General features: G+C 55.5%; 2 protein-coding genes across 8 annotated transcripts in view; one reads left to right on the top strand and one right to left on the bottom strand.

Annotated features, from left to right (window-relative positions):
* Window positions 1-136: 136 nt before the first annotated feature.
* SYT2 (synaptotagmin 2) lies at window positions 137-13,572 on the top strand. The gene is made up of 9 exons (XM_015884874.3): window positions 137-270; window positions 7,553-7,735; window positions 7,831-8,000; window positions 8,350-8,466; window positions 8,571-8,738; window positions 8,845-9,012; window positions 9,123-9,240; window positions 9,662-9,795; window positions 10,291-13,572. Exons 2-9 carry the CDS (start codon window positions 7,570-7,572, stop codon window positions 10,495-10,497), a joined length of 1,248 nt encoding a protein of 415 aa, XP_015740360.1. The 5' UTR covers window positions 137-270; window positions 7,553-7,569; the 3' UTR covers window positions 10,498-13,572.
* A 301-nt stretch (window positions 13,573-13,873) lies between these two features.
* Window positions 13,874-27,737, bottom strand: part of PPP1R12B (protein phosphatase 1 regulatory subunit 12B) — an 81,267-nt gene continuing 67,403 nt past the window's right edge. For 3 of the 7 annotated variants that reach the window (XM_015884829.3, XM_015884836.3, XM_015884834.3), the window contains 7 exons: window positions 26,670-26,686; window positions 26,109-26,253; window positions 25,529-25,633; window positions 25,199-25,252; window positions 24,424-24,474; window positions 19,262-19,441; window positions 16,323-16,456 (listed from right to left, as the gene is read on the bottom strand). In XM_015884829.3, the coding sequence (XP_015740315.1) occupies window positions 19,307-19,441; window positions 24,424-24,474; window positions 25,199-25,252; window positions 25,529-25,633; window positions 26,109-26,253; window positions 26,670-26,686 (507 nt within the window). In that variant the 3' untranslated portion in view covers window positions 16,323-16,456; window positions 19,262-19,306. Of the gene's footprint in view, window positions 16,457-19,261; window positions 19,442-24,050; window positions 24,100-24,423; window positions 24,475-25,198; window positions 25,253-25,528; window positions 25,634-26,108; window positions 26,254-26,669; window positions 26,687-27,737 lie in introns of all 7 variants that reach the window. The other 4 variants (XM_015884831.3, XM_085527098.1, XM_015884835.3 and 1 more) reach the window with 2 other exon arrangements.

Here is a 27,737-nt window from a genome sequence, read left to right on the forward strand (position 1 = left end):
CTGCTCCTGACACAGGCAGAGCTGCGGGGGGAGGCAGCACCCAACGCACCCCCAACCACCGCTGCGGGGTCCCCGCACTGAGCACATCGCTGGGGGCGGGGCTGACTGCGGAGAGGGGAGGGGCTTGTTGGGGAGGGGGCGTGGGTTAAGGGCAGTGGGCGGGGATACGCGGAGCCGCTGCACGCGAGCCCGGAGGGGCCGGTGCTGCCGCAGCGCCCGCGCCCGTCCCGCATCAGTCCCGCACCGCACCGCACTCCGCCGCAGCGCACGGTAAGTTCGCGATCGCAGAAGTTTCAGTCCGGAGCTCCCCGGGTACGGGACGGGGCTGCCCGCTCCCCCGCTGAGCCGTCCCCGGGTGTGTGCGGGTGGCAGCGCTGCTTCCCGGTGCGGGGGTGGTGCGGGATCCCGGGGTGTGCGGGTGACACTGGGCGCTGCCCGGTGCCCGGTGCTGCCCGTGTGGCAACGTGCCCTCGGTTCCTCCGTCTGCGGGATCCCCCCCGGGATGCGACACCCCGCTCTGGATGCGGGATCTCCCTGGGATTCGGGACGCCCCCCGGGTTTCAGGACGCCTCGGGCCACCGGCGACTCTCAGCCTCGCACCCACGCGCGTTCGCGGCAGGGGGTGCCCTTGGAGTCCCGGCGCTGAGAAGCGGCCGGGGGTTCCCCATCCCCGCAGCTGCAGCCGCGGTGCGGTGAGGTGCGGGGAAGCGGCGGCAGCATCGCGGCTCCGGACCGGCAGCTCCCGGGGCTCTCCGCCGCGTCCTGGACCTCGGCCAGCTCTGCCGGTCCGTTCGCGGGGCTGCAGCATTCTTCCTTCCTTCCTTCCACGCTCCTCCTGCACTCGGGGTGAGGCGGTGCGGGGCGGCAGCGTTGCACTACCCGGGGCTGTGCGCCCGCATCCCGCCCGCAGCCTACTTACAGAGGAGAGGCAGCGATCCCAATAGAGCTCTGCCAATTGCACAGGGGGGAAGGCAGCCGGACAAGGTGATTGTGTCACGCGTTGCTCGGTGGTCCCCAACTGCACCCCGAGCTTTGGCACCTCCGTGTGTGTCCCTCTGCACTGAACGCGCCTTTGGTGCAGCACTGGGATCTCAACCACCCCGGGATGGTCACCCCCCTACCCCATGTTAACACCCACTCAGGGATGTCACCACTGCAGGTTGCCCTGGGGCTCCTCACCCGCCCCTCTGCAGCAGCAAAACTTCTGCCTGATGGTGCACTCAGGTGCTGCTGCTGCAGATTTTCCTCTCTGTGCTCTCTGTATGGGAGCGCAATGACCGGCAGGCGTCGTCTCCTGCCTGCTGCATTATTCCTCGCTAGTGCAGCACCTCGGCCACGCTGCCGTGGGCCCTGCGGGATGCCCGGGGCTCTCACCTCACCGCGGGGGTCAGTGCTGATGGCTGGAGGCTGCTGCAGAGAAGCTGAGCGGCTTTGCTGGGTTGCTGGGGGAGCGCGGGGTGCTGACAGAGGGGGTGCACCCAAGGTCATTGAGCAGTGGGACATGAGTGACCCTGCTCGGGTACGGCACAAACCCATCGGACACCCCAACAGCCCCGTGTCCCTCTAGGAGCGATGCTCTGCCCGCTTCATGCAGGTGGTGAAGCACAGGGGTTGATCTGACCTTGTCCCCAGTCACCTGGACATCTCCAGCCCCTGCATTGGGCAGTGGGATCCCCTCGCTGGGAGCTCCTGGACCCCATCCCCTGTAGGGCAGGACTGCATTTTTCCCCCTGCATTATCCCAGCAGGATCAGTGTGCCAATATCCCCCACACCGCCTCGGGCAGACCTGGCTCTGCACCCTCTGCCCGATGCCATGGTGGGAGGGGAACAGGAAAACACAGACAGACCCCCCCACCTCCCCCAGCAGCTCACTGGGTGCTGCAGTGCTCACTGCTGGGGGAGCAGCTCCCTGCTGCTGGAGCCCATGGGATGTTGATAGAGGGGCACTGAAGTGCAGGGTGCTCCTGCAGGGTGGCAGCGGGTGCTGCTCTCTCTGCTCACGGTGCTGCTGGCAGAGGCCCAGCTCCCGGTGCCAGATGACTGCGGTTCCTAATTATTGCTTGAGTTTCTGCTCCTCCTGGCTGCGCAGGGAGGTGGGGTGTCCTCGAGCAAGATCAGTACCCAAAGCAAATAGATGAGACCGAGTGCCCACTACTTTCCAACCCTGGTGTTGTTTTCTTTCCCTCCCTAACCCCAGCAGCAGAGCTCAGTCTTGTCCTGCTGTGCTCTGCGTGTCCCCACACCCGGAGCTCTGAGGCTGTCCATGCGCTTTGCCCTTGGCTGCAGATGGCTCTGCCTGCTGGGGTGGGAGCCCTGCTGCTCCCCCCTCACCCCAACCTGAGCTCAGCTCCTACAAGAGCCCACATTGCCCAAAGTGCCCTTTGATTATTAGCCCTAATAATTGTGTTATCGCATCGGCTGAAGTGTTTCAGATGCCAAAGCTAATTTTGCTCTTCATGCCTTCCTTCATCGGTAATGGGATTTTGATAACATTGCACGTCCAGAGGTATTGGATCAACTCAGCATAATTCCCCATTTATTAATTAAACCGTAAATTAGGCAGCGTGTGGCTGGAATTTAAGATGCCCTGCACCGGTGCCACCCACTGCCTGCACTCACCCAATTGACCAGCCCCAAAACATGGGTTGTGATTCTGGCTACTTGGAGCATTGCTGCTAGATGGGGTCTGCCCACAGGGTACAGACAGGGGCTGTCCCTGTCCCTATATGGGGAGCTTCTATGGGATGTGCCCATGCTGCAGCCCCTGTGCTGGAATTGCTCTGGACTGTGTTGAATTGCTGTGGTGTGTCTCTGCATGTGGCCGTCCTGCATCCTGCACCAAACTGGCGCTGCTGAATGCAGGCAGTGCTGCATCCACAGCCCTGCACAAAAGGGGCTCTTGGCTTTGCAGTGTTCTGCACGGTGCACGACTTAAGGAAAGCTTGTGGGTTCTGCTTAAAGACATCTTTTAGGTGGTCCTTGTTCCTCCGCTCCTCCTCAAAGGTTGCAGCAGAGCAGGGCTCTGGGCTGGTGCATTGTTGGGAGATGGGAGAGTGGCTGGTGCTGGTAGGAGGTGCAGTCCTGATACCCTTCAATCCCATAGATGGCTGGAGGTGGTGCGTGGCTGTCCCATTGCTGGGGGCTGTGGTCAGCCCTGGTGCCATGGGGTGGGTGTGTGGGTGCTGCAGGGGCTGCAGGAACCATCCTGGTGGTTGGAGTGATGGCAGCATCTGAGCTGAGTTCAGTGCATGGTGGCACTGTGGGGATGTGGGCTGCAGCTAAAGGTGTTTGGGGCAGGAGAACCCACACCGCAGTGAGCCCCATTTGCTTGTGCTGCTCCTCCTGGATGCGTGGTGTGTGCCTCAAATCCCTGGGAGCATTGCAGGGCTGCAGCTTGTGCTGCAGATGGCCTGGAGCTTCATGGCTCCCCTGCAGCTTTCATCCATCTGCACAGCCAGGCAGATGTGGGGGAGTCAGATCTCAGGTGTGCTGGGAACAAACGAGGTGTGCAGGGGCTGCCAGCACTGTGCCATCACCCTCCTTCCTCCAAACCAAAATCGATGCGGCTCGACTCCGTGCTCCTGCCTCAGCTCCTGGCTCTGCCCCAGGAGCCATTGTCTGCCTTCTCCTCCTATTGATCAGGAGACACCGCAGCACCATGGCACAGCACTGAGCGTCCCGGCGTGGGCAGAGCAGTGCCAACACGGCCACACCACGCCTTCGTGGTGCCAACCTGGTGAGCAGCCGGCTGCTTGGGATGGCTCTGCCCCAGCACCTTCTGTTGCCCTATTTAGTGCAGCCAACATGGCGTGGATGGGATGGGCAGCACCTGTCAGCAGTTTGGGGAGGGTTGGTGGTGTCAGTGTGTGGGGGCTGCGGGCACTGCAAAAATGCATGAGCCAAAAGTTCTCTGCAGCACGGGGCCGTGTCTGTGCTGCTGCACCACGAGGGCTGCTCCCAGTGCCCCTCGGCCTTTGCAGGTGCCTCGGAGCCATCTCTGCTTTGCTTCCCTGCTAATTAGCCATGGAGCTGCCTTCCGTGGGGTCTCCAAAGCGCTGAGGAGCCAAATGCTTTAACAGGGCTGGGGGAAAGCAGCTGCTGTGCATTCACTGATGGCACTGCAGCAGCTCTATGGAGTGCTGTCTGCAATTCATACTGTGTCCCACTGGGCAGGGGACAGCTGGGACCCAAACCCTGTAGGGACAGTGGGGAGAGCCCTGGGATGCACCACGCACAGCTCAGAGCTTCCTGCTTTGGAACCGTGCACTCACCGCCTGTTTTCACCCCCTTTGTACTTTGGGGTTCCCATCCCCACTGCACTCCCAGCCCCTTCCCTCGGGCTCAGTGTGGGGTGAGGTTGTGGGGCGGGATCGTTCCCTCCAGCTCAGTGCATCCATCGACCTTCAGCTGCTCCGACCGTGTGTGCTGTGCTGACGGGAGCTGCAGCAGCACCGAGCAGAGGGAGCAGCGCGTTCCCAGTGGCTGGGGAACGTCCTGAGCCATTAATCTGATGGCCAAATGATGGATGAAGGCTACCTTTAAGACTGTATTTAACTGCTCCGCATCTCCAGGCTCTGCTTTCAATAACACCGAAGCTGTGACGGAGGGGCAGCTCCTTGTTCGAAGCGGCACCTCCAGCACAGTAGCTCCCTGCGTGGGATTGTGCCGCATCTCAGCTGGGATCGGTGCCGAGAGCCCCAGCAGAGCCCCCTGCAGCTCATGCTGTCCCCACCCCCTCCTCCCCACCTCATGACACTCCTCACTGTTTGCACTGTGCCTCAGTTTCCCTCTGTTGGACGTGCTGTCTGGATGGACCCCGGCTTTGGGTCACCCTGGGACAAGGCAGAGCCTCTGCGTGAACCCGAGTGCGGCGAATAGCAGCTCCTACAGCCGCCTCTCCAGGCGTGCCGCCCCTAATTGCTGCCTCAGCTTCATTAATCACGATTAGCCGCTGCTTTCTGCCCTTCCTTTTGTCCCGTCGCCTCTCCTTGGTTCTCATCCCTGTGGTCCCAGGCAGTCCCCGCTTCTTGCCCACGCACCCTGCTTTGCCCCGGGAAGCTGCAGCCCCATCCCTCTTCGGGTCCATATATCCCCATCCCTTTCACTCCATATATACCCTGCCAAGGGCAGTGGGGACTGTGGTGCTGCTGTGCCCGGGGGCTATTGCACAGGGAAAGCCCTGGTCCCCCTTTATCTTGCGGGGTACTCTGTGGGTTGAAGCCTTGTGCAGGAATAGGAGGGATTTCCCTGAGCCCAAACTGCAGCTGGATGCAGGACTGTGCTTCCCCAGTGTCAGCATGGGGGAATCCCGGGAGGATCAACATGGGGGTTGGCAGGGTGGGGGTGAGAGCCCCAAAGTGCTGCTGGTGCTGTACCCCCCGTTTGCTCTTGGGCCAAGGGAGAGGGGAGATGGGTGCAGATGGAATGCACAGGGGACACAACAGCAGGGGGTTAAGGGAGCTGCTTCCCCTGACCTCCCCCCAGCAGTTTTCCCTCGAATGGACAGAAAACAGGACGAAAAAAATATGCAAGAGAAAAAAAAAGCAACAAGCAACACGCAGATCCGAGCCCTGCAGCGCTGCATTGCAGTGCCTTTGCTGCACCTGCACTGCACTGCACTGCATTGCACTGCACTGCATTGGGAGGGGACACCGTGGGGTGGTGGCAGAGGGGGATGTAGGGGTGTCCCAGGGCTCATGGTGTGAGAAGGGGATGGAAAATGTCATCCTTGGGGCTGTGCAGAGCCCCTTCTGTGGGGCTGAGTGGAGCCCAGGTGCTGTACCGCCCCCCCCTCCTCAGCCTGTGCCTCAGTTTCCCACCCAGCACCAGTGGGAGCAATTAGTGCTGCTAATGAGTGACCCTACTTATGGGGTGCTGGGATGCAGGAGACCCACAGCTCCAGCCCTGGAGCTCTACAGCCACTACGTGTGCAAGCATGGCCAGCAAACAGCTGTGCATACACATGCATTTACACACAGAGCATGTGCACACACTCATACGCGGGCTGCAGTGTTGCAAATGTGCACACAGATGTGAGTACCATGCACACTCATGTGCAAGAGCAACCAGCAGAGCTGCATCCATGCACATATTTACACTCTGACATGGCCATGAGCAGATGTGCACACAAGGTCACTCACCTGTGCAGGAACACACACAGCCCTGCATGCACACAAGCACCTCAGTACATGCAGATGCGGCTTGCACATCCTTGCATGGTGCACAAGGATTTACACACCCCTGTGCACGGCCATAGTCCTTGACATTGCACACACATATGCACACAGGTACAGGCTGCCTCCTCCTCCTCCTCCCACTCAGCTGCACTTCCTCACATCATGCTGCAGCACTTGGGGCTGTGGCATTGCAGGAAGGACAGATGGACGGATGGGTGGCACTGATGGGTGCAGTGAGGGAAGGGCTGCTCGCCCTCAGATCCTCACCTCTCTGACATGGTTTCTGTGGGATCCATAACAGATGGGCAGAAATGGGCTCATCAGCAGTTTGGAGAGAAAGTCATCCTGCAGAGAGCAGAGTGGGGCTGCTGCTGTGGGACCCCTAAGGGGGAGGAAGGGACTGGGGATGAGTGGGAGCTCCTGAGCTGGGCAGGTCCTGGTGCAGCTCCAAGGGCAATGCTGGGGGCTGCAGGCAGTGCTCAGAGCCTCAGGCAGGGCTTGGTGCAAGCAGGGCTCGTTGCAGGCATCGCTCAGAGCTGCAGGCATTGCTCAGAGCTGCAGGCATTGCTTAGAGCTGCAGGCAGGGCTTGCAGCAGACATTGCTCATTGCAGGCATTGCTCCAAGCTGCAGGCAGGGCTGGTGCCAGCCCCGCTCAGCATTCAGGGCTGGTGAGCATCTCCTCCTGCAGTCCTGGGCTTTAAGCTCCCCAAAACGGCACCAGCAGCCTGAAAACTTCAACCCTGCCTTTGGGTTCTGTGGTTTCTCAATAGAGAATCAATAACAAAGCAGTGACCTCAGTGCTGGCTGCAGCAGGGATGGAAGTGATCAGTTTGGGCTGGTTTGGTGCTTTCTGAGGGGCCACCTGGGTCAGGTCCTGGTGCCCTTATAGCATTGCTTTTGCTCCAGGTGAGTGTCACATCTGCACCCCTTAGGCTGGCTGTCCCCATTCTTGGGGGCTGCTCTGAAGCCTGAGGGGCTGGAAGGTGACAGGAGCAGCTGAGACATGGTGCTGAGCTGGAATGGGAGCTGCAGGCTGGGAGCATCAGGGAGGAACTCATGGCCTTCATTTATTGCTGGAGTCTCAGCTCTGCACTTTGTGTGCTGTGATGTGATCAGGGACCAATGGAGCAGGTCCCCCACAGGGCCCATAGGATGGCACTGAGTCCATCAAGGAGGTGTCTCCAGTGGGAGAAGGCACAGGGATGCTTGGGTCATCTCAACCCCATTTGGGTTGTAAGTGCCTCCATGGCCCTGCTGGATGGCACCAGCATCGGGAGCTCCTGCAGGGAGTTTGTAGGGGCTCTGGAGGTGCCAAGGGCCAGGAAACATGCCTGCTTGGGGTCCAAGGACCAAGGGACTTGTGTTGTGTTGCAGAGTTCCCCAGTTCCACCATGACATTCAAGCAAGCATCCATGATGGCCCCGGAGGCCACAGCCACCACGATGCCCATGGCCACCATGGAGAATTCCACTGAGACTGCAGGGCCAGGAGAGAGCAAGGAGGACATGTTTGCAAAGCTGAGGGAGAAGTTCATGAATGAGCTCAACAAGATCCCCTGTGAGTGGCTGCCCCTCCTCCCCGGACCCCTTCCCTACATCCCTACAGGGTGTGGGGTGGTGGGGCTGGATGGGGCTGAACTGTTGTCCCTGCAGTGCCTCCCTGGGCCCTCATCGCCATCGCGGTGGTTGCTGGCCTCCTCATCCTCACTTGCTGCTTCTGCATCTGCAAGAAATGCTGCTGCAAGAAGAAGAAGAACAAGAAGGAGAAGGGCAAAGGCATGAAGAATGCCATGAACATGAAGGACATGAAGTCTGGCAACCAGGTGATGTCCTTTGGGGTCTGCTGGTTTGGGGTCCGCAGGGTTTGGGGATCTCCAGGTGGATGGTGCTGTGCAGGGCAGAGCTGGGACCATGTCCACAATGTGGGGACGAGGGAAGGGGGTTTCTTGGGGCCAGTGGTTGTGATGATGCAGAGCATCTCCCCACCTGTATGCTGCAGCAAGGGGGTTCCTTTGTGATTCCCAAACCTTAAGGGATGCTGTGTCCCAGGAGATCAATGGGGCCATACAAACCCCCAGCTCCCTGCCTTGCCCTGGGTCCCTCCCCACTGCTGTCTATAACATCACTCTTTTCCCTTGTGCTGCTCTCCCTGGCTGCTGCTCCGGCCACCAGGACGATGACGATGCAGAGACAGGACTGACAGAAGGGGAAGGTGAAGAAGAGGAGAAGGAGCCAGAGAACTTGGGCAAGCTGCAGTTCTCACTAGATTATGATTTCCAGGCAAACCAGGTGCTGGAAGGGCTGGGGTTTGTGCAGGGGGTGCATCTGGGGAGGAGAAATCTCTCAGTTGGAGCTGGGAGCCTGTTGTGCTGAAGTCACTCTGTCCCCTTCAGTTGACAGTGGGGATCCTCCAAGCAGCTGAACTGCCGGCTTTGGACATGGGTGGCACTTCAGACCCCTACGTCAAGGTGTTCCTGCTCCCCGACAAGAAGAAGAAGTATGAGACAAAGGTGCAGAAGAAGACACTCAACCCTGCCTTCAATGAGACCTTCACCTTCAAGGTGAGGACATTGTCCCCAGCCTCAGACTGATCCCACAGCTGGGCCTCGTTGGGTGGCTGAAGGCTCCTTGGGGCTCACTGCCACACGGTGGCTCTTCCCTGTGCAGGTCCCTTACCAAGAGCTGGGTGGGAAGACGCTGGTGATGGCCATCTACGACTTCGATCGCTTCTCCAAGCACGACATCATTGGTGAGGTGAAGGTGCCCATGAACACGGTGGATCTGGGCCAACCCATCGAGGAGTGGCGGGACCTGCAGAGCGGTGAGAAGGAAGAGGTGAGAGCTGAGATGTGGAATGGCCCCACAGCACTCGGGATGGACCCATCTCAGTCCCATGAACCGGGTCTGACCCACTTCCTCCTTTTTGCCAATGCTCCTCTTGGCAGCCAGAGAAGCTTGGAGACATCTGCATCTCCCTTCGGTACGTGCCCACAGCTGGTAAGCTCACCGTCTGCATCCTGGAGGCCAAGAACCTGAAGAAGATGGATGTTGGGGGCCTCTCAGGTGGGTGCTGCTCGGGGGCATCATCCTGCTGACCCATCCCAGTACTCTCAATGTCCTTGGTTGGAAGCAGCTCGAAGTTGGGCTGTAGGGAAGATGAGCCCCCGGCCCCTTGGGAAAGGTAGAGTTTGGTGTTGGGTGAGTGACAAGGTTTGGTTTCATTGCTGCCATCTCCTGCTCCAGCAATGGGGCATCTGTTGTTCCACTGCACCGCCCCCAGCTCTCCTGCAAGGAGACCCACAGCAGACAGGGCAGCTCCATCCCTTGCCCAGTGACTCCCTACATTGGAAATACTTTGGCATTGGCTTCCATCCACAAACCTCTGAACTCTTCACCTCACAGTGCCCCCATCTTGGGCTGAGATCTGCCCCGGGGTGTCCTGTGGGTGTCCCAGCCCTGCATGATGCACCCTCAATCCCCCTAGATCCCTATGTGAAGATCCACCTGCTGCAGAACGGGAAGAGGTTGAAGAAGAAGAAGACCACAGTTAAGAAGAAGACCTTAAACCCTTACTTCAATGAGTCCTTCAGCTTCGAGATCCCCTTTGAGCAGATACAGGTTGGTGTGCTGACATCCTTGGGGACATCTGGGCAGGGAGGAAGTGAAGGATGTCCCAGCAGCCTGTGGTCTCAGGCTGAGTTCCTGGTCCATCTGAAACCCAAAACCTGAGCCTGGTCTGGAGATGCACCTTCAAACCCAGCTCATGGCAGGGATGGGGCTTTCATAGAATCATCCAGTCATTTATGTTGGAGAAGACATCAAAGTTGGTCGAGTCCAATTGCTCCCCATCCCCACCATGCCCCCTAACCACATCTCTCAGTGCCACATCTACCTGTTCCTCTGTTTCTGGCCCCGTAGTACTCACCCCAGGTGCAGAAAGGGAGGCCATGTGAGGATGAGTGGAGTCCCCACTGTGACCCTTTGTCTGTGTGGAATGGGTTGGTGGAAGGATGGAGGGGACTCTGCCCCAGAAGAGACCACTGTGGGGCTCAGCCCTGCGTGATCCCTGGGGCTCTGCCTTTCTGCCCCTCTAACCACAGCTTCCTCCTCCAGAAAGTGCAGGTGGTCATCACGGTGCTGGACTATGACAAGCTGGGCAAGAACGAAGCCATAGGCAAGATCTTCACGGGCTTCAACTCCACGGGCACAGAGCTGCGGCACTGGTCTGACATGCTGGCCAACCCACGGCGGCCCATCGCCCAGTGGCACTCATTGAAGCCAGAGGAAGAAGTGGATGCAGCTCTTGGGAAGAACAAATAGAAGATCAGCAGCTGGCGCGGCGGACATTGAAAGCAACCCAGAGCTATTGATACCTCAGTTACGCAACCTTTGGTTTGGTTTCCTTTCTGTTGTCGTTGTTCTGTTTTAAGCTGAAATACCCTTTGACGGCTGTGGAATGGTTTCCTGACAGTCCCAATAGCTTCCAGGGGAAGAGGTTCAAGACTCGGATGGTTCTTTTCATTCTCCAGCATCGCTCCCTCTGGCTGCATGTCCCATCCCCTCCACCCCCCCATCCCTCACCGGTGCTGCATCACCGACCCACGGCCCCACAGCCTCCGTTCTGCCCACGGGGATCGCCGAGCATCGCTGCATGGAGGTGCCACCGCAGTGGGATGACCACACTCACTGTGCTTGCTTGGGGCTCCAGCACCAGCGCAGACATCCATGACCTCTGCGGGACACCTGGCTGCCTCCCCACTCCTGCTGTGCCTCCCGTGGGGTGAGAACACAGCGCTGGGCTGCTCCAGCTTTGGCTGCTGCTGCTGGGGATGGAGGAGCTGTGCTGCAGGAGTTGGGGGGATGCAGGAGGAGCACACGGATGGAGCTCTTGGATGAGATGCACCATGAGGATGCAGTGTGGGCCAACACCGTGGTGCCAACAGAGGCTGAGCCGTGGAGCTGTGTGCTTCCCATCGTGCTTGGAGCTGCTGTTTGCCTCCTGATGACGCTGCATAGAAACTCATCGTTCCAGATGCTTCCCTGCTGCTGCTTCACATGGAGAAGTCTCTGAGTGCTGGAGGAGCTGCTGTGGGACCCATTGCCATCCCCACGGCTGAGCCCCATCGTGGGCACCCAGCACAGCCCAGGTGGGGCTCTGGCAACTCCGACCCTATGACCGCATCCCACCATTGGGGGTCTGCATCCCCCCATTCCCCACGGGCTGCTGCTCCCCAGGAGCTGACTGCTGTCACACCCACCCCTTCCCACTCCTGCTGGGTGGAACAAGCCATATTCCTATTGCTGGCAGCGGCGCTGGTTGGGTAAGAACTCTGGGCTCTCTGGATCCAAGCCCCTGAGCTGGGAAGCTGATGGTGCTGCCCAGGTCAGCCCAGTCCTTACTGGGGCACAACGTGTCCCCATGTCCCCGTGCAGCTCTCCCCAGCAGCTTTGTGCTTGCTGCTTTGCTTTGCTTTCCTGCACCCTGGGTCTTGTGACAAAGGTCCTGGTTGGAGGATCTCCTTGGAATGTCAGAGTTTGGCACTGTTAGGCCGTGAAAGGAACTGACATTTGGGCAAGCAGGCTTGCAGCAGAGAAGCAGAGCTTCAGGGTGCAGTGTGGAAGCCCCAGGCACTAGGATGCTGCCAGTGGTCTACACACGGTGTCTGAATGCCAGCACCTTGGGATGATGTGCCAAAGCTGAGCTCCCCCTGGGGGCCATTGGATGCTTCATCCTGGGGGGCTCTGCCTCCCTCCACCCCCCAAGTGGAGGCAGGGGAACTCGGTGGTGAGGGACAGTGCAGCCCCTGCCCCAAAGGAGGCACCTCCATCCTTGATATGGTTCAGAGGAGTTCATGCTGTGCACACACACTCACACACACACCCACTGTGCCCCCCCCCCCCATCCCTGCTGCACTTTGCAATTTCCATTTGGACTCTTTAAGCCTCGGGGATGGCGGGGGGGAGGGGGTTACTTTAATACATGATACGTCTTTCTTTCTTTTTAATTTGAATAATAATAATAAAAAGGGACAAACCACCGACCTACAAAAGCCATCTGCGCTGCCTCTGACCCCCCCCCCCCCCAGCTGTGTGTAGGTATCCGTATGGAGGCAACCATTGCTGTACAAACTAAGAGCAGTGCATGAGCCCCGCAGCATGGCCCGGCCGTGCTAAAAACTCATTGCCTGAGTGCCCTCCCCCTCCCCATCCAAAAAGATGAAATAAAATCAAACAAAATCGCTCAAAAAGAAGAAAATAGGCCAAGAAGCACCGCATGGCTGCAGCCCGCGGAGGGCGAGCGCTGCCAGCACGGCCGTGCCCTCCTCCATGTGAGTCTCTCGTCCCCGTGTTTGTCGCGTTGATCCCATCGTGGCTTCGGTGTTTTGTGTCGCGTTGGTGCGTTTCACATCACTGCAACTTTAGAAGCCATATCAGACCGCAGCGCTCCGGGGGTCCCGCGTGGCCGCCGCCCCCCACCCCCCTACCCCGGCTGCGGGGCTCTGAGCTGCGCAGGGGGCGGGCGGTGAAAGTGGGGATGTCCCACGGTGACATCGGTGCTGTGGAACAGTTGGAGATGGTGGAGGGGCGTTGGGGGGCAGTTCTGGGGCTCTGCTGTGTCTGTTTGGGGGCTGCTCCCTCCTCTTCCTTTCCCCTCCTCCTCCCTTCCCTTCTCCTCCTCCTCCTCTCTTCTCTTTCCCTCTCCCTCTCGCAGTGACACCAGCGCCATCCTCCTGGGGACAGAAGTGAGGCCGCACAGCTTTGCTTTCGTGCCCCATCACCGTGAGGAGGAAGTCCCCATCCCCATCCCCATCCCCATCCCCATCCCCATCCCCGTCCTCGTCCCCATCCCCGTCCCTATCCCCGTCCCCATCCCCGTCCCCATCCCTATCCCCATCCCCATCCCCATCCCCATCCCCATCCCCATCCCTATCCCTATCCCTATCCCTATCCCTATCCCTATCCCTATCCCTATCCCTATCCCTATCCCTATCCCCATCCCCATCCCTATCCCCATCCCCATCCCCATCCCCATCCCCATCCCCATCCCCATCCCCATCCCCATCCCTATCCCTATCCCTATCCCTATCCCTATCCCTATCCCTATCCCTATCCCTATCCCTATCCCTATCCCTATCCCTATCCCTATCCCCATCCCCATCCCCATCCCTATCCCTATCCCCACCCCTATCCCCATCCCCATCCCCATCCCCATCCCCATCCCCATCCCCATCCCCATCCCCTGCCCCCATCCCACCCCCACAGCGCTCGGCTCCGGCAGGAAGCTGCTTTTAAAGCCCCTTCCCCTCGTGTGGACTCTGTCGTTCCCGTCTCTGATCGTTCAATGGTTATTTTGTAATGATATCTGTCTCCTTATTAAAGAAACAGCTGAAAGGAGCCCTGCTGGTTTTGCTGCTGGGGTTGAGGTTCTGGGGACACGTGAGGGCATTTCAGAGCTCAGCTTTCAGCTTCATCAGCTCTATGGGCTGAGATGGGAGGACCATGGGCTGAGATAGAAGAATGATGGGCTGAGATAGGAGAATAATGGGCTGAGATAGGAGAATGATGGGCTGAGATAGGAGAATGATGGGCTGAGATAGAAGAATGATGGGCTGAGATGGGTGGACCATGGGCTGAGATAGGAGAATGATGGGACCAGCTCCCCCCATCTCCAGAAAGACGGCTCCAAAGCCACAACTTCTATTTTATCAACTCTCATTTTATTTCTTTATAAATACTGTTGTGTTTACAAGCATCAGAGATGTGAATATTACTCCCAAACTTTCAAACACGTAATACTTAGAATACTATATAACAACAACCAGTAAAACAAATCATTCATCTCAGGGTTTGAAAGGCCACTCAAATGTTGCATAAAAATACATTCTCTCCCCATCTGGAACGCCAGTCCTGCTTCCTCCAGGAGGTTATTTACAAAGAGCCACCATCAAACTCGCAGCCACAATAGGATTCACCCCAAGCAATAAAAACAAAGTCACCCCAAGCACTGCTTAGAAAAGAAAAGCTCCGTGTTCTCCAAAGGAGACCACGGCTGGCAAACGCTCTGCTTCAAACAGGGAGCAGCATTAAAAACAGCTTCCTTTGCTCTCCGTGCCCATTGCGGAACACAGAATCCCACTCAGCACCTCCCCGGTGCACTGCTTCATCGTTAAGGTGCACCCAAAGTCTTTCTAACCCATTGGGTTTGTGCTTCCATCAGCAGCACGGAGCACTCGTAGCATTGGCTGTGAGCACAGCGGGGCACTGCTCAACCCCTGCAGTGCTTTGGCTCTGCACCCTTCACATCACTGCTCCTTATGGCCAGAGCACAGCGAGAGCCCCGGGAGGAAGGTGCAGATGGACACCAGGTTGGGTTGAGCCCAGTCCAGGAGCTCAGGCTGTCCCTGCCTATGGACCAGGATTGGGACAAGGCAGCACTGCCCGGGGTGAGGGTGGGAGAGAACATGGAGAGATGCAGCAGCACTCACACAGAGCTCACCGAGGGGGAGCAGCGTGCAGGGAAAGCATTGACTGGAGCTCGAGGCTTAAAGCTGTACCATAGAGCAGGGATATATGGAGCAGTCGTACACTGCTCAGTGAGGGCAGTGCTCTGCTAAATGCTTCTCCTCCTCCCCAAAGCGCAGCAGCAGAGGAACAGCCGGGATGAACGGAGCAGAGCAGAGCGGTGGGAGCTCAGTGCTGAGCCCACCCAGCAGAGAGAGCTGAGAGGTGGGATGGGAGGATGGGAAGGGGAAAATGGAGAATTACAAAGAAACAAAAGAGCCCCAAAGGTGAGGAAAATGCACAGTTGAAAAAAGACCCCAAGAAGCCCAGGACAGACTGATGAATTTTACCCTGTTGAGCAAACTTAGGAGTTATGTTCAAGTATCCACCTGCATCTCAGCACAGAGCCACACACCTGAGGCCAACAGCTGCTCTGCATGGAGTGATGCCACTCCGAGCACAAGGAGCCCAGGGCACAGAGTGGGAAATGGAGGGACAAAGGCAATGGGGGGGAAAAGGGGGGGGTGGGAGTGGGGCTGTGAGAGCAGAGCAGTAGGGGAGCTCAGCAGGTCTGCTGCCGGGTACTGCATGCAGCACATGCAGGAGTCACTGCCTGAATGCCCACAGAGGGAACCATTTCAAACTGTTCTGAGTCCGTACGACACCAAAGGGGGTTGGGTGCTTGGTGGGGGTTTGAGGTTTCCTTCAGTGCTGAGATGGACTGCAAACTTCCCACACAGCTCCCAGCCCCCACAGCATCCCCGGGCACATGGAGCACAGCTACTGCAGCTCCGTGCCCCAAAACCCACCTGCAAGGAGCTGTGCCACCAGGGATGTGGCTGCACAGGGCTCACTGCCCTCCTCATCTCCATTCCCCAGCAGCAAAACCGTGCTGCTGTTCAGTTGGTTGGTCAGCATGATGCTGAAAAGCCATTGCAGGGACCTGAAATACCTGCCCAGGCTCCTTTGCAGGGCTCTGCTTGATGGCAGACATTCCACGCCAACACACCACGCCAGGCTTCTCCTTCAGAAAGTTTGGCAAACATCTGCAATACCATCCTGAGAGCAGCAGTCTGGGTGCAGGTATCAGGTGCTGCTCAGTGCACTGAGCTTGGCAGGAGCCCCGGGGGTTTGCAGCATAGCATCCCATTACTGGTTGCACAGGAGGGGCACTTACCCACCAGATCTGCTATCTTACATTAAATAAAAGCCAGCCGGGTCTCTGTGCAAAGCAGCCATCCTCGCCTGCTGAAGGTATCAGCTCTGCTGCCATTCCTCGTAGCATCACATTTTAACCACAGTCCTGCACTGCACGTGGGCTGATGCATGTCCACACAGTCCCAGCCCACGGTCACATCTCCCACCTGCAAAGGGCACCAGCTCTGTGGGCATCACTTTGCACAGCACTTTGCCCTGCTGCACGCTGCTGGAAGGAGAAGCTCTGGCAGCTCAGCACCACTCCTCCTCCTCCTCTTCTCCCTTAAGTCCAATGTCCGAGATAGCACAACATGCTGAAATTAAAACAGAATGGCCGGGGTGTGCGCTGTGAGGGGGAAAGGGCAGAAAGGGAACGTCCAGCCGAGGGCAGGGAGGAGTGATGCTGATCCCACGGCTGCAATGCTGCTGTGCGTGGGGCAGGAGGGAGGCGCAGGGCTCAGCAGTGCAGCCCCTCACCCTGCAGCTCAGCTCCCTACTTGGAGAGTTTGCTGATGACACGAATGAGGGCCCCGTTTTCATCCTTCAGCCTTTGATTGTCCGATTTCAGCTCCGTCAGTATCTGCACAAAGACAAAAGGAGGGGGGAGGGTGGTTATAGCAGGGCTGGGGGCTCAGCTTAGCCTGGGTCAGCACAGCAAAGCCCCCAGGAAAGCTGTGCCACAGCACTTGGTCAGGCCACAGCTGGGACCATTTCTGAGCCCTTCCATCCAAACCTGCTCCCACAGGCTGAGCAGGGCCTGGCAGAACAGAAAGCTTTTTCCTGTGTCCATTTGCCTATTGGTCCAGGACCAGAAGGGAAAACAAAGGCCTGATGCACTTACTGCCTTGGACTTCTAACTCAGGATGGGGCTGAGCCTGATGTGCAAAACGTCTTTAGAACAAACCATCTCTTTGGGATCGCACAACATTGAATGTCGGTGCTCACAGCTGAGTGACTGCAGCAGAGGGAAACCACAGACCTCCAATTGGACAGAGAGGGTAAGGACCTTCCCAGCACCTCCTGCCAAACAAGCCCTGACCCTCCTGCTTTCCACGCTGTGACCCTCAGGGAGCAGCTCTCAGTCTGCACTTCCATTCCCTGCTGAGATTCATCCTCGCTCTCTGAAGTGATGCATTGGCACAGGGGGTCACTGCACTCAGACCCACACTGTGTGCACTGCGATGGCAGTGGGCACAATGTGGTGGGGTTGGGGATCTCAGAGGTCTTTTCCAGCCTTAAGCACTCTATGATTCTGAGCTGACCACTGAGCAAACTGCCTCCATGTCCAGAGCAATCGAAGGGCTGAACCACCTGCACGCAGCCCCCATCCCCTCTGTGTCGCTGTCTGGGGTGGCCCTGCAGCATCCATCCCCATTTCAGAGCTTATCAATGGTGGCCGTGCTTTACAAAAACACTTCAGTGCAAACTTTGGTGATTTATTGGAAAGGGAGGAATGGAACAATGTGATTCTTGAAGCTTCCTGGCTGTTGTTTGACTCCATCAGTTTCCAGTGAAGCTTTCTGGAAGCCACATATCAGCATTGCAAAGTGCAGTCCCTCCCGAGCAAAGGGCACTCCTCCCTTCACTGCAAACCAGGCTCAAGCCTTGCAAAATAAACAGCATGTGAAGCAGGGCTGGTAGTTCAGGGCTCTGAAAGATGCTGCTCTGTAAATGCCTGTTAGAACAGCACAGAGGGACGGGGCTGGGAGGGCTGAGCCCACACGGTCCCACGATGCTGATGTGCAGCATCAGCACAGAGCGAGCTGCGAGCTGAGCTGCGTGCACTGCGACACACAGAAGGTGACACTGCAGAAACAATGTTGGATTTTGGAAGATGAGATTCTCTGTCAAGTGCCACTGCAGTAAATCTGTCAGTTGAGAACAGTGACACGGCTGTACAGCTGCGATGTGCAAGGACAGCAAGGAGACCGGCTGATGGGCAGCAGCAGCAACATCCCATGCTGGACCTAGGAGAAGAGCTGAGGAAACCCAGCAGAGTGCAGGGACACGGCGCTGCTCCCAGCAGAGCACTGAGCCTGCAAGCAAGTGGGGAGTGAGCACCCAGCAACACCACAGCCTGCAATGGGACAGCACTGGGAGCAATGGGGAAGAGGGGAGAAGCAGAGCTGCCATTATTTCTTAACATAAGAAGAGAGACAGGTGGCTTAAAGTTGGTGAAACAACGCAGCTTTGGGGCTATGAGAACAAGGGGGGCAGGAACAGGCATGGGACTACTCCTGTGGATTCAAAGCAGGCAGATGGGGAGATCATTCCCCTCAGACCCACCACACAAAGCAGCCACCCAGAAGGTGGGCTCTGGCACTGAGGCTCGGGGAAGGGAAGCCCCAATTCCCCCAGTTAGTTTGTTCCTATGGTTAATCATCTCTGATATAATTTATGTGCTAAGAATAGACTTTTTCATACCTCAGTGCCGCTTCCATCCCACTGGAGCAAAGTGCTTCTTTTTTTTTTCTCCTTTAGGAAAAAATAGCTCTGTCTGAAGGGACCCAAATATCCCTACTAACCTGCAGAAGGCAGGACCCAACGAAAGGAGGAGGCACAGCTTTGTGTGAGGCAAAGGGAGCAGCAGGAAAGGATGAGGTCTAACTATGTGATGCATGAGGGTTCGGCTCCCCAAGGCTCACCCTGGGCTGTCACACACTCATTTCTCTGCAGTGACTCCCAGCGGGTCGGTTCTGCTCGCACCATCCTGCAGGAGGCAGCACGGATGCTGCAGTGCTGAGCTCACACCAACACCTTTCTCTGCTTCACACGGTGGGGGGGTGGAAGGGGAAGGAGCTTGTTTTTATTGCTTAAGAAAACAAGAAGTGCTGAAGGCCGATCGGTTTGGGGTTTTCTTGCAACCACCTTCCTCTCTAAAATGCGCATTTTTCACGACGCCCCCCCTGGAAATTCATTAATCATTCATTGTGACTTTGCATAACGCTGCGGTGCCAGCATCCTGCTGAACTGAGCCTGATGACACCGGGATCAGACACACTGAACAGACCACACCTGCTACGGTCATTGCTATGGGAGGGGGAACGGCTATGGGAAGGGGCACTGCCACCACCCCGATGGCAGCCGGTCTGCTGAGCTGCAGGGAAACACCTGAGCTCCCACCTTTCAGTGCCACCCATCTGGAGTGGGTCCTCCTATTTCTCTTTTGGACAAGGAGAAAGCAGCCCCCCCGCTCTGCTGTGGGCTGTTAGTGGGACGGTGGAGGTCAGCAGCTGCCAAGCAGAGCGGAGTCAGCAGAACTGATTGCACACAGTGAGGGGAAGCCCTGCATGGGCAGCATCATGCTGGTGCTTGCAGACCATCGGCCGCATGCAGCCTGGAGCCCCAGAGCCAGCCAGGGGGACAGAGATGAGAGGAGACCTGCCTGGAGGATGGAGGAGGGAGGCGAGATGAGCCGGACGGCAAATGGCTACAGCTCCTCTGATTCGGAGGGCTTGGCAGGCAGTGAGAGCCTGGCCACAACCCGTGTCAGAGCCCTGTTCTCGGCCAGCAGCTGCTCGTTCATCTGCCTCAGAGTGTGAATCTGTTTGAGCTGGTGGAGGTTCTGCAGAGAGGGACAGGAAGGGGATGGGAAGATACAGAGAGAACACACCACGGAGACAAGAGGGCACAGAAAGGTGAATTTAGTCCACGAGCGGTGAAAGAAATAGAGAGAAAAAGAAAAGACAAATTAGTAGCGGTGAGTGCTGGGTGGGCAGCAGCTCAGATGTGTGCATGGAAAGCCCTGGGGCCCCCAAAGCCTTTAGAAAGGACCTAAGTGGACTCCCCACCCAAAGCAGGATGGTCCTAATGAGCTCCACTGGGAGCACTGCTGGCACCTGAGGGTTACTGTGCCACCCATCCATCTCTGAATGCTGAAGCAGCTGCACAGCAGTGAGCTGAGCTGCAGCACAGGCTCTGCAGGGCACATGGCTCTGGAGCCATGGCCACAGCCTGCAGACAGCCCTCACCCCATGGCACCCAATGGGTTTTTGGTTCTGCTCCCCAGAGCTATGGGTTTTTCCAAATAACCTAGCCCAAATTCAGCTCTTCTTTGCCACGGGGTTCAGCCTTCAGAGGGGAAAAGTTAAGAACTGAAAGCACTCGTTTTAATGACAGGAGCTTGAATGAGAACAGCCTGAGGAGGAGGCAAACAGAACACAGTGCTGCTCAGTATGGAACCACACGAGCACAGAATAGGGAAGGAATCAGCGCCCAGGAGGGGTGGGCACAGCCACACTGCAGCACTGAGACAGGACATGGAAGCACAGGGGGAAGTAGAGCAGAAAGCTGTGCAGCCATCACTGCTGCTCACACAAGGAGGACACCTTCCCAGCAACACTACAGCAAAATGGATCGACACCAACACTGAGAATGGACAGCAGGAGGTGTGAGGGCTCAGCGCTGCATCCTGCACTGCATCCCCTCCCTGGGCTGGGGGCAGGAAGGGAAGCACCCTCCAAAGGAGGGATTTTGGCTTCAAGAGACAGATCCCAGCCCACGGCATAGTAAATCCACCCCTCCTGCAGCCTCCCCTTGCCCATGTGTGTGGGGATGGAGGAGATGAAGGGGCTGTAGGGAGCTCCTTCCTGCCATGCCAGCAGCAGAAAGGGTTCCAAGGCAGCATTATCTGCAAAAAACATCATAATCTTTAGCCAGGGCAGTGCTGGCACAGCTGTGAGATGAACAACTTCTACCTGATGTGCATGGAGCTGGAGCAGCTCCCCTGCAGAACTGCTGCATGCAGGGATGTTCTGTTCAAGGGCTCAGCGCTGCACAGAAGCATTTTGGGCAGCCCCAGCTGCCCCTAAGCACTACCTTTGCTCCCCATAGAGGAATGGAGACCTCGTCCCAAAGCCTCACAAAGCCAATGGAAGGGATGTAGAGCAGGAAAGGATGGGGCTCAAGCCCAGCTGGCTACACAACTGCTCCTGCATCCAAGGGAGCACAGCTGCTGCTGCCTGGCCTTCACCTGCACCGCTCCGACACCGGACAGATCGACAGCTTGGGGGACAGACACCCTCCCCATCCCCAGATCCCAACCAGCACCACCTGCCCCACTGTGCCAGCAGGACGTACAGACATCACTGTGTCCATCCTGCAGCTGATGGCACCCAGGAGCTGCTGGTTGGGCTGGAAGGGTCATTTCTTCCTGCAGTATCGCAGTTTATAAATGCTCTCTGTTTTATTACAGCTGAGCATCTGGCTGGCAGAAAATGGCCAACATATGTAAAATGCAGCGTGTGCTTCATGGGGTGGAAAGGATCGTGATCACTTTAGAGACCAGCTTCACTTCCCACACCAACCGAGCACGAACTGCAGCACAGCACGAGCAGATGCAGCTCAGCCTCAGCACACTGTGCAGCCAGGAAAAGGATCACCTATGCAAAAATGTGTGCGTGCTGCAGGTCGGATGGCTTCCTATTTATCATGCTCAAAGACACTGAGCAAAGGCTGAGAGCTGGGCCTGAAGCCAAAAGCGAAGACCAGAATGTGGATGATCCTGCTGTGATTGCTTATCACTCTGCTTGATTCTTGGCTTCCAAAAAGCAGCTCCTCGGTTCAGCTGTACTGGCCTTCAATTAAAGGGTTTTGTGCCTGCAACACTCGGGGAAATAAGGATGCCCAAAGAATGCACAATGCACCAAGCCAGGAGGTGCGGTGCTGTTTCAGAGTAAAGAAGCTTCTGTGACCTTCAAGGAAAATTGCTGTGTTAAGTTGGGACCTCAGGCACTTGGCATTGAAATCAGTTCAGTGCAAATGCTAATTTTCTTTCTCCTTCCTCAGCCAAGTTGTTGTACCTCCAGTCAAACCCTGCAGTCACTCAGGAAAATGCTGTACTGCCGTGTCACCTTCCCAAGGGCTGCAGGAGCCCCTCCAGCACCGTGGCTCTCTCTGCCATCACCAGTTTCATGCTGTTCCTCTCCACTTCTCAGCAGCTTCACCAGCAGCAGCTGAACCCATGGAAGGAACAAAGCTCGTAACCTCAAGCTTGGGCTGAACTACCCAGCACTGCTGTCACAGCAACCCAAAACCTTCCTGTGACATTGCTGTGCCTCCTCTTCCCAAGCCAGCTCCTCTCACACCACTCTGGACTCAGTGCCAGTCAAAGTGCAAACAGCTGCAGGTGAGCCCTGATGGACTGGTTCCATTCAAAGACTGCTGGGAAGAATCCCTGCCTGCAGTATGAGTTGGAATCTAACACCATGGCATGGTTGGGTATTCCCCTTGCTGCTCTCTACCTTATAGAGAGCAACCCCTTATATGGGTTTGCTTCAATTGCTCTTTCTGATGCTGCTCAATACCTATTCAATTAGCAAAAGTAGCAGGAATGTGTGGGAATACAAGAAAAGCTGTTCAGAGCAGCAGCTGTGGAGCAAGATAAACAGCATGAGAACCAAGGACACCTCTGGAAGGAGAAGGGACTCACGGCTCTGATTGGATATGTGCCTACATGGACAGTTGAAGAGTGTTTGTAGAATGCTCTGTTGACATGTAAAGGTGGTTGGGAAAGATGTAAGGGCAGATGGGGAAGTTAGAAAACAAAAACTTGTTAAGGTATATAAGGGATGTGAGAACTTGTAATAAAAGATTTGGATCGTTCACATCTGAGTCCGTGCCTCAAACGCTGCAGGAATGCAAGCGTAGCCAGTACTAAGATATTTGTTTTCCTGGCACTACTGACACACTAGGGATTAACACAGATGTTCTGCAGAGGTTATCTCATTCTACACAAACACAGCTGGGCTGAATCCCGCTATAAGACGTGCTGTAAGGGGATATGGAAAGCCTGCTTTCCTTATGGACTGGTCCAACACTTTCATTGACAGAGACTTCACACTTCTTTGCATTGAGTTGCTGTCAAAGAGCACCACATCATAGCAGACCCAGGTGCTCATCCCATGCTTGAGCTTTTGCAAAGTCTGGTGGGGTGGAAACACAGCAGAGCCTCAGAAGAGCTACTTGTCAAGTTTCACATCTATTTACTCCACTAACAAAAGGCTGTTCCGGTCTGCAGAAACAAAGAGGCAGCATCACTCCCAACAACCTGAGCTTGTTCTCAGGCAGACCACGGGCTGCTGTAGCCATGTGCTGCCTCCTGCATGGACAGCAGCTTCAGGTAACACAGGAACACATCAAGTGGTGCTTTTCCCACAGCTTCCATCCACCAGCAGCTCCCTGCTCCCTCAGCCAGAGAAGTTGTGGCTGTATCCAGCAGTCCCTGCAGGCATCTTCTTTCATTAATTGCTTTCTGAACCAATATAAGCGTTCAAAACCAACAGGCCACTAGAGGACACCAATTTGTCTTCTTACTCCACGGACTGAGCTGGTTTGCAGAGAGATCTACAGAGCTAAAGCAATGCCACAAAGTGCTCCTTGCCTGTGTTTTCTCTTGGAAGCCGTATTTCTGTAATGATGGGAAAGTCCCCCTGGAGTTCAAGGTTGCCACTTGCTGAGAGGAGGAAGGATTTGGAATCCAGGCACATTCGGCCCTTTCTCACTCCCCTTTGAGCACATCCACATTCATTTTCTCCTCTTTGAAAGACCAAAAGAGCCTTTACAGCAAGACTCCATCAACTTGTCCAGTGACATACCGCAGCAGAAGACGCAGCAAAAGCCAATATATCCTTTCAAAGGTGTATGCTTGGTAAAGATACGAAGCTTGAAACAGAAACACAAAGTTGGGACTTCCTTGAGGGTGGCAGGAGATCATTTCCATCAGTGCAGGGCTCATATCCCCATGTCCTGCCTCGTCAAAGTGACGCGGTCTCACCTGGATCATCCTCAGAGGGGAGGGAAGCACAGCATACAGGGCACAGAGGGCCATTCTGTGAGTACAAGCATTCAAGTGCAGCGTAAAACGATGAGACGCTGCAGAATCACCGTGAAGCTGTAGGTGCACCCAGGTGGCAAACACTGCATTGGGCACTGTGGTGCTCCCCGGCAGCTGGAGGGCTCCATCCCAGCAATGCCATGAGAGGGGAAGGCAGGGACAGCAAGCCATGCTGCACTTGGGAGCAAATTCCTCTTTGCTGAGATCCATTCCAGGCTGACTTACCGACGCAGCCTTCCACAAACATGCTATAGGAAGGGCAGACAGAAATACAAGCACTGTGTGCTCTGTGCTGGCCAGTGTGCGTGATCTCAAAAGCCAGCTTTGTCTTCTTACCCACCTGGAGAGAGCCACAACGGCTTCGCTTGGGCTGCAGACTATCCAGCAAACTGTAACTCACGGATGCCACAGAAGGTTAGTCTCAGAAAGCATTCAGGGAGAATAGCCCTCACAGTTCTCAGGGCAAACAACATAACAAGTAAAACACATGGTGGGATTCAATGAATGCTAACAGAACAGTTTTAATACTACTCCATGATTAGAGAACAAAGCCATTAAAGCAAGGCCTAGATGCGTAAGGGAAGGCACTCAGAGGTAAGACGAGTCCCTTCCCATGTATATCTTTAATATCCTATTCCTGGGTGACAATCCCAAAGTACATTGACACAAAGCATCAACATTAGAACAGACAGAGGGAATAGATCGTTGCCTACCTTCATCTCTTCCTCCATTTCAGAGAGTTTCCGCTCCAGGGCTCGTTTCTCCTGTTTACAGGGATTCATAACAGAGATGGTCACAAGGGTTTAGAAGAAAAACAAAGTATATTTTCTTCTAAAGAAAATCAAGAGTCTTGTATTTCTATAGGAGCCATCACCAAAAGGCATCTCAAAGCACCGCATGGCCAGGAGCAATCCAGCTGGGACATGGCAGCAGGTGATGTGCTGGGGCCCTTTTCTCCCCTGCATAGAGCACGAGGTGGAGCACAGCCCTCCAACCTGACTTCAGGGTCAGTTAAAGCAGAGACTCAGCCAGACAACACAAGCTCAGCTTAACTTACTGCAACAAATCTGGCTGCTTGGTTAGGAGGAAGGAGCTTTCAATCAATCAGATTTCAAGAGTAATCACAAGGATGGACACCCAGCCAGTGCTTTGCCTTGATTCTCCCTCCCTCCTGAAAGTTTTTACTTATAAGGATCAATAACATTTTAAAGCATAATGGACTGACAGCCCTGTAGGACCATGCAAGACAATTTGCTGCTCTGCAGCTTCCTATAATGAAAGGATGAAGTCAAAACATGGCTGATCTGCAAAGAGAGCTGAAAGGTCTCAAGCACCAAAAAGGTCAGAACACAATTATTGCTGTGCACTGCTCTGCAAGGCAAAAATGTAACTTATCTTTTAATTAACACTTTCCTTCCAGAAATTAGTATGCCCTGTAGAGCAGCACAAGGCAAAGATCAGAACCCAGAAGAAAGCAGACACACATACCCTTTTCTCCATCTCCAGCATGCTAGACCGGTCAGAAGTTTTCTCCTGTTTCTGCTATGTAAATTAAAAATAGAAAGTTATTAAAATGGAGAGGCATTCACACGATGCTGTGCAAAGGCCTATAGATGGCTCACAAGAAGGACTTGCCCAGAGAAGCAGCAGTCCTTAGAGAAACACACACACCACACTTCTTTCTGGGCAATGCAACACAAGTCTCCCCTGCAGCAGCTTCCCTCCTGAGCGCTGCATCCCCTCCCACACTGGGGATGTGTTGGCCTGGCATGAGGCAGCACTCGCTTTGCCCAGAAGAAGAGCGGCTTTTGGCCTTACCTGAGTTGCCTTTTCCAACTTGGATTTGATGTCGGCCAGCTCGAGTTGTGCTTCTTGCAGTTTTGACTTCAGTTTTTGATTTTCAGACAGGGCGCTTTCGTACAACTGGAATACGAAACGTTTCAATTAATAGGGCTGCTCCTCAGCCACTGTGCTCCAAACAGACACCTTCCACACGGCCTTTGCATCGCTACCAGATGTGCAATCACACCCTAAAGCTGTGGCAGCTCGTGTTACTGATTTCAAGGATCACATTGAAAGCTTCACAGCTTTTAGAACAAATAATTCCGGAGTGTTACAGCAGCACAAAATGATTCAGATGGGTGCGCAGGTTGTGGCCATCCTGGTGCCATTCAAGTTTAGCTTTTCTTGATCATTTACAAATCCATCCTCCATCTCTCCAGCCTGATCCCTCATTCCCTGTTCCCTAGGGTGCCCCTTCACCCCCTGTCCTGTTTTAACCCTCTGTAGGACTGAGAACAGCGAGCATCATTCCCAAAGGCAATGGAAACACAATGTTCCCAAGACAGTGAAGCTTCCAAGTTGCATCCAGTGATAACATTACATACAGAAACCCTACCTTTTTATAGTCCCTGTTGCTCTCCTCTTCTGCCCTGCTGCTGAGGGCTGCTAGGCGGTTCTCTCTGCGGCTGTAGGCACTGGAGCGGCTGGAGGCACGGTCACTGTAGGAGTCACTGGTGGCAGGGGTTGTAGCTGCTTCCAACCTGAAAGGCAAAAATATGGAGCAGCTGCCACCTGGGGAATGCCAATGTGACACAAAGGTGGGCATTGCCCCATGCTGCACCCACTGGGAACAGCCTAAAGGTTATCAGCCCAAAGCCCACCGGGCAGTAATGTCCCATGCACTGCTGGGATGTGAATGGGCTCCATTTAATGGGACGCTGAAAGGTGTTGATCAGCACGTGGCTGGTGGAGGAGCAAAGGAAGAAAGCAGAGTGGCCCAACAGCCAAACTAAGCTGAACACCCAGTGGTCAGAGCTGGGGTCAGCTCGTGCCATTGATGTGAAGGACGGGGAACCCACAGAGCTGTGCAAAAATGGGACATAGAAAATAAAAATCTTCAATCTCAAATATTAAATCAGCCAAAAAAAAAAACCCCACCAAGAAATGAAATTCTTACCTGGAAAGTCGTTCATGCTGAAGGAAGGAGGGGGAAAAAAAAGAAAAGAAAGAAAAAAGGAATTAATAACCAGGAGAACTAACAGTGCAGCCCCAGCAGCACATTGCTCCCACCCCAGCACACACAGCCTGAACCCAAACCCTGATCCACCGACTGCTGCGGAGCATTCTCAACTGCTTCAGACCTCATTCCCTTCACTGACCTAAAACCTGAGCCTTTAAATCCTCATGTCCAGAACTGAAGCCCATCCTTGGGCCCCAAACTCATCTACTGTTTCCCTTTCAAATCAAATAGCTGTGCTGGCTTTGATCGCTGCCCCTTGTGTGTGGATGAGTGAGGAATGGTTCACAACACACAGAGCTCTGCGTGCGCACAGTGAACACCCAACAACTACAAAACACCTTTTCTCTGTACCCAGATACCTGTGAGGAAGGAGAGCTTTAACAGAGTAAGGGGAGCTCAGTCGGAGCTACAGGGAAGGGTTGAGGAGCCCACAGACCCAACACTGCCTGGAGAACATCGGGCTCTTCCTTCCCCACCCGCACTCCCAACACAGCAGAGTAATTCCCAGCTCTGCCTCTGCTGCAGCTGCTGGTTCTCCTAAAGCACAGTGAGCCGGGCCAGAGGGGATTACAGGAGTTTTGCTTGGCGCTGCCACGTCTTGCGGGGCCAACTGTGGTAAACCACAGCTTTTAATGGAGTTCTCTGGATCGGGATTTGTAGTTTTCTCCTATAAATATCAAACACAACAGCACAGGTTCCTGTGGGATGCATTGCTCCCATCCTCTGCTCCCCTCCATGAGCTCCTCTCTGCATGGGTGCACTGAACACAGTGAAGTCTGTGTATTGCAACTCCAACACAACCCCCATCTTCTGTTCAAGAAGGAAACCACCCCATAGAGCCCTCTGTCACAGGATGTGGTGCCTTGGCCAGGACAAAAGAACTGAACCAAAGCATGGCTGAAGCTTCACGGCTGGAGAGCACATTCAGCTGGAGCTGCGAAATCCAAAGCCCAAAAGGGACAAGCAAACCCTGCTATGAATTATTAGCACGTCCTCCCCAGGGCT

Source organism: Coturnix japonica, chromosome 38 (assembly GCF_054131305.1).
Source record: "Coturnix japonica strain WE chromosome 38, WE-NBRP24, whole genome shotgun sequence".
In the NCBI taxonomy this organism is placed as follows: Eukaryota; Metazoa; Chordata; class Aves; order Galliformes; family Phasianidae; genus Coturnix; species Coturnix japonica.